Genomic DNA, 3894 nt, shown 5'->3' with positions numbered 1-3894 from the left:
CGTTTCGAGAGAAGTTGGGTCGAACGAAGCACATGTCGTTGCTGGACTAACATAGATTGACACTACCTTTAGTTAACGACCTCTTGATACTGATAACCGTCTATTTCGTACAATCTGAAGGTTAGAGGTAATTTTGACTTGGACTTCTAAGCTGACAGGTCCAACCTCCTTAACTAGAGGGTATCACTATTTGGGATACCACATCAAAGAGGATTGTCTGTAGGCCCAATTTCATGTTTCTTTTTAAAATGGAGTGGATTCAAATTCTTCGGAGGCAAAAGGTGCTCCTGGTAAGATAGGTGGAAAATCACGTGTAGCCAAATGTCCTCGCGATGATCGATGATATTCCATAGTCTATAATTGCTTGTAGAACAAGAAGAACTACCGTACAGGTACTGTATCTTTATGATTCCAGACGATTACAGACGATCAGCACCGACCGTAAATGGTGACATTGGTCGTTGATGTTGTACGATACATGCACATGTAATCATTTGCTCGTCATTGCATTCTGTCTACCGCAATACATTTGGCTGTCCTAGTTGACAAGCACAACATTATGACCGTTTGCCCTGGTTAACGTCGATTGTGGTGGCGAAGCTCGTGAAAATGCCTGCTCGTTTCCATTTCAAACGAAACTTAGAGAAAATAATTAATGAATACTTTTAAAGAGGAAGTTAAAGCTAGTGGCATTCCAAGTCTCGGTCATAACAGCTGAGTACATTATCTCCACTAAGATCAATGCTCACTGGCATCATTTGCTCGTCATTGCAATTTTGATAGCACCAACATGGCATCAAACGCACGCACTCGCCTCACGACATACCAGCGCACGCACTCGCCTCACGACATACCAGCGGCAACGCAATTGCTATCCTCCCGTTCAGCAGATCACAGGGTTAATACAATTCAGGCTACGTAAAGGCCGCCGCACTTTGGTATTGCGAGCACTGCTCGCCGAGCAGGACAAGTATCTTGAGTTTTGATTTGACCTTCAAGGCTTGAGCAGATCGGAAGCTTCAACGACACCGATTCAACGACACCGATATGATGACTTAAAACCGGTTAAAACTGGTGTTCCGGTGAATACCTTGAAGTTGGCAGCCCTATCAAAGACCGCTTCCCAAGCTGGAAGGCGAGATGTAGTCCTTCGATGGCTCTGCTCATTCGCGAACTCGCCTAGCACTAAGCAAGCGCCGCAGCGAGCAACTGGCCACGCAGCTCAAGTGTCGACACGCCTCGTTTCACTTCCTACAGCCTTCCAAAGAATAAGAAGATGGTGCAGCACCAAGTGAAGGAGTACTTCCCCAAAGTGCCCAAGATTGCGTTCGAGGGCCAAAAAGCCAAGAACGCGCTCGCTTATCGCGAGTACAACGCGTCCGAGGTGATCATGGGCAAGACGATGGAGGAGTGGTGCCGCTTTGCCGTCTGCTACTGGCACACCTTTGGTAACACGGGCTCCGACCCGTTCGGTGGAGAGACGTACACCAACCGTCTCTGGAACGAGTCTCTGGAGAACACGAACCTATCGTCTCGTGAGCGTCTGCTGGAAGTCGCCAAGTGCAAGGCCGACGCAGCCTTCGAGATGTTCACCAAGTTGGGCGTCAAGTACTACACATTCCACGACGTGGACTTGATCTCCGAAGGCGTCAACCTCGAGGAATCCCAAAGTCTACTGGACGAGATCTCAGACTACCTTCTGGACAAGCAGAACCAGACGGGCGTCAAGTGTCTGTGGGGAACCACCAACCTCTTCGGTCACCGTCGCTTCATGAACGGCGCCAGCACCAACCCAGACATGAAGGTGTTTGCGCACGCGGCGGCGCGAGTGAAGAAGGCGATGGAGATCACGCTGAAGCTTGGTGGAGAGAACTTTGTCTTTTGGGGAGGCCGTGAGGGTTTCCAGAGCATCCTCAACACGGATATGAAGACGGAACTGGACCACATGGCGGCGTTCTTTAAGTTGGTAGTCGCCTACAAGAAGGAGTTGGGAGCTACGTTCCAGTTTTTGGTGGAGCCCAAGCCTCGTGAGCCCATGAAGCACCAGTACGACTACGATGCTGCGACGGTCATGGCATTCTTACACACTTATGGACTGCAGAACGACTTCAAGCTCAACATCGAGCCAAACCACACGACGCTCGCGGGTCACGACTACGAACACGACATTTACTACGCTGCGAGCTACAAGATGCTGGGCTCAGTGGACTGCAACACGGGCGACCCGCTTGTGGGCTGGGACACGGACCAGTTCCTCATGGACGAGAAGAAGGCTGTGCTCGTGATGAAGAAGATCATCGAGATCGGTGGCCTCGCACCTGGAGGCTTCAACTTCGATGCCAAGGTGCGTCGCGAATCCACGGACCTCGAGGACATCTTCATTGCGCATATCGGTTCTATGGACTGTTTCGCTCGTGGTCTGCGTCAGGCGGCCAAGCTGCTGGAGAAAAACGAGTTGGGTGAGATGGTCAAACAGCGCTATGCCTCGTGGAAGAGTGCGCTTGGCGAACGCATCGAGCAGGGAAAGGCTACACTCGAGGAGGTGGCGGCGTACGCGAAGGAGTCTGGCGAGCCGGACCACGTGTCTGGCAAGCAGGAGCTGGCCGAGCTGATGCTCTTCCGTGGTGTGCAGTAAATCTGGTTTGGCATGGTAAATTTCGTCAGTCAAGGATCTGTAGGGCAGCTCATTATCTCTTGTGGTGGAAATAAAAAAAAATGTTTTGGATGCGTCTTTTAATCGTACTACGTCCACCGCTGTTGGACAGAACACAACGCAAACAAGAGTTTTGGACTGTAAACTTATACAAGTTTTATTAAAGGTGTGTAAACTTATATTAATTAAAATGAAACCTTTGTAAACTTATGCAAGCTCAATAGTGACTGCAACTGATTCCGAGCATGCATAAATTTACAAAGATTTTATTTGTTTAAAAATTTGATTTAATTCGTAAAAGTTTACAATAATTTTGTGTGTGCAACATGATTTTTTTTTATAACTTCAACTTGCTGAATAATCGGCGCTCGTATCTAAGCGAATACTCGAACATATACGTTTGCTGATCAAACTCATAATCTAAGCGAATGGCGTGGTGTCGATCCTCTTCGCCTCTCTCTAGGCTCCTGCCGCTATGCGCGGCTACGGGCGGTTCATTTTTGGCGACCCGATCGATAACCCTTTGCTCTGGAGCCGATGCCAGCCCTTCAATCCACGCGCATTCCTACAGCGACGGCCACCAACTTCGTTCTCCTCGAATGATCGTCGGCGACCCTGGTAACATTTTCTTTTACAATATTAATTAAGCAACAACAAAAACGAACAACTCGATCTAACATCGCCAATGCTGACAGATGCGTTCGCCCGCAAGATGAAAAAGTTCACGCAGGATGGAGCGGACCAGTTGCTGGTGATCGCCGACTTCGACCGAACGTTGACACCGTACTACAAGCAACGTAGAGACCCCCAGGCCCCACTAGAGCAGGAGAGCAGCAGCCACGGACTGCTCATGACCAGTAGCGTGCTGCAGCCGCAAGTCTGTGCAGGAGAGCAAGAACTCTTTGCTAGGTTCTACCCCGTTGAGATGTCCCCGACACTGTCTGCTGCGGAGAAGCTGCCGTTCATGGAGCAATGGTGGAACAGCGCCCACGCACTGCTGGTTGAATACAAATTGACCAAAGATCAGGTGGAGCAAGCCGTAGCTCTCGGCTCGTTGAGCTTCCGTCACGGCTTCCACCCGCTTTTCAAGCTGCTCAATGATCAGCAAGTACCGACGTTGATATTCTCTGCGGGACTCTACGACGTCATTCACGCTGCACTAGAACGGGAGTTTACTGTTGAGAGCAAGCGAAATGGCAGTTCAACAGTTAACAACCAGACGTCCACATCTAGCAATGTGC

At 49.7% G+C, this 3894-nt stretch overlaps 2 protein-coding genes across 2 annotated transcripts in view; both read left to right on the top strand.

Annotated features, from left to right (window-relative positions):
• The first annotated feature begins 1080 nt into the window (after positions 1–1080).
• On the top strand, positions 1081–2808 carry PPTG_08403 (xylose isomerase). Its single transcript, XM_008902485.1, has one exon. It carries the CDS (start codon positions 1277–1279, stop codon positions 2633–2635), a length of 1359 nt encoding a protein of 452 aa, XP_008900733.1. The 5' UTR covers positions 1081–1276; the 3' UTR covers positions 2636–2808.
• Positions 2809–3148: 340 nt separating this feature from the next.
• The window catches only part of PPTG_08402 (HAD hydrolase, family IE), a 1499-nt gene continuing 753 nt past the window's right edge, over positions 3149–3894 (top strand). The window contains exons 1-2 of the mRNA XM_008902484.1: positions 3149–3271; positions 3349–3890. Of these exons, the coding sequence (XP_008900732.1) occupies positions 3253–3271; positions 3349–3890 (561 nt within the window). The 5' untranslated portion in view covers positions 3149–3252. The remainder of the gene's footprint in view (positions 3272–3348; positions 3891–3894) is intronic.

The sequence above is a fragment of the Phytophthora parasitica genome, assembly GCF_000247585.1.
Source record: "Phytophthora parasitica INRA-310 unplaced genomic scaffold supercont2.14, whole genome shotgun sequence".
NCBI classification, from domain to species: Eukaryota; Oomycota; class Peronosporomycetes; order Peronosporales; family Peronosporaceae; genus Phytophthora; species Phytophthora nicotianae.
This window is presented reverse-complemented; position numbering and strand designations above follow the sequence as displayed.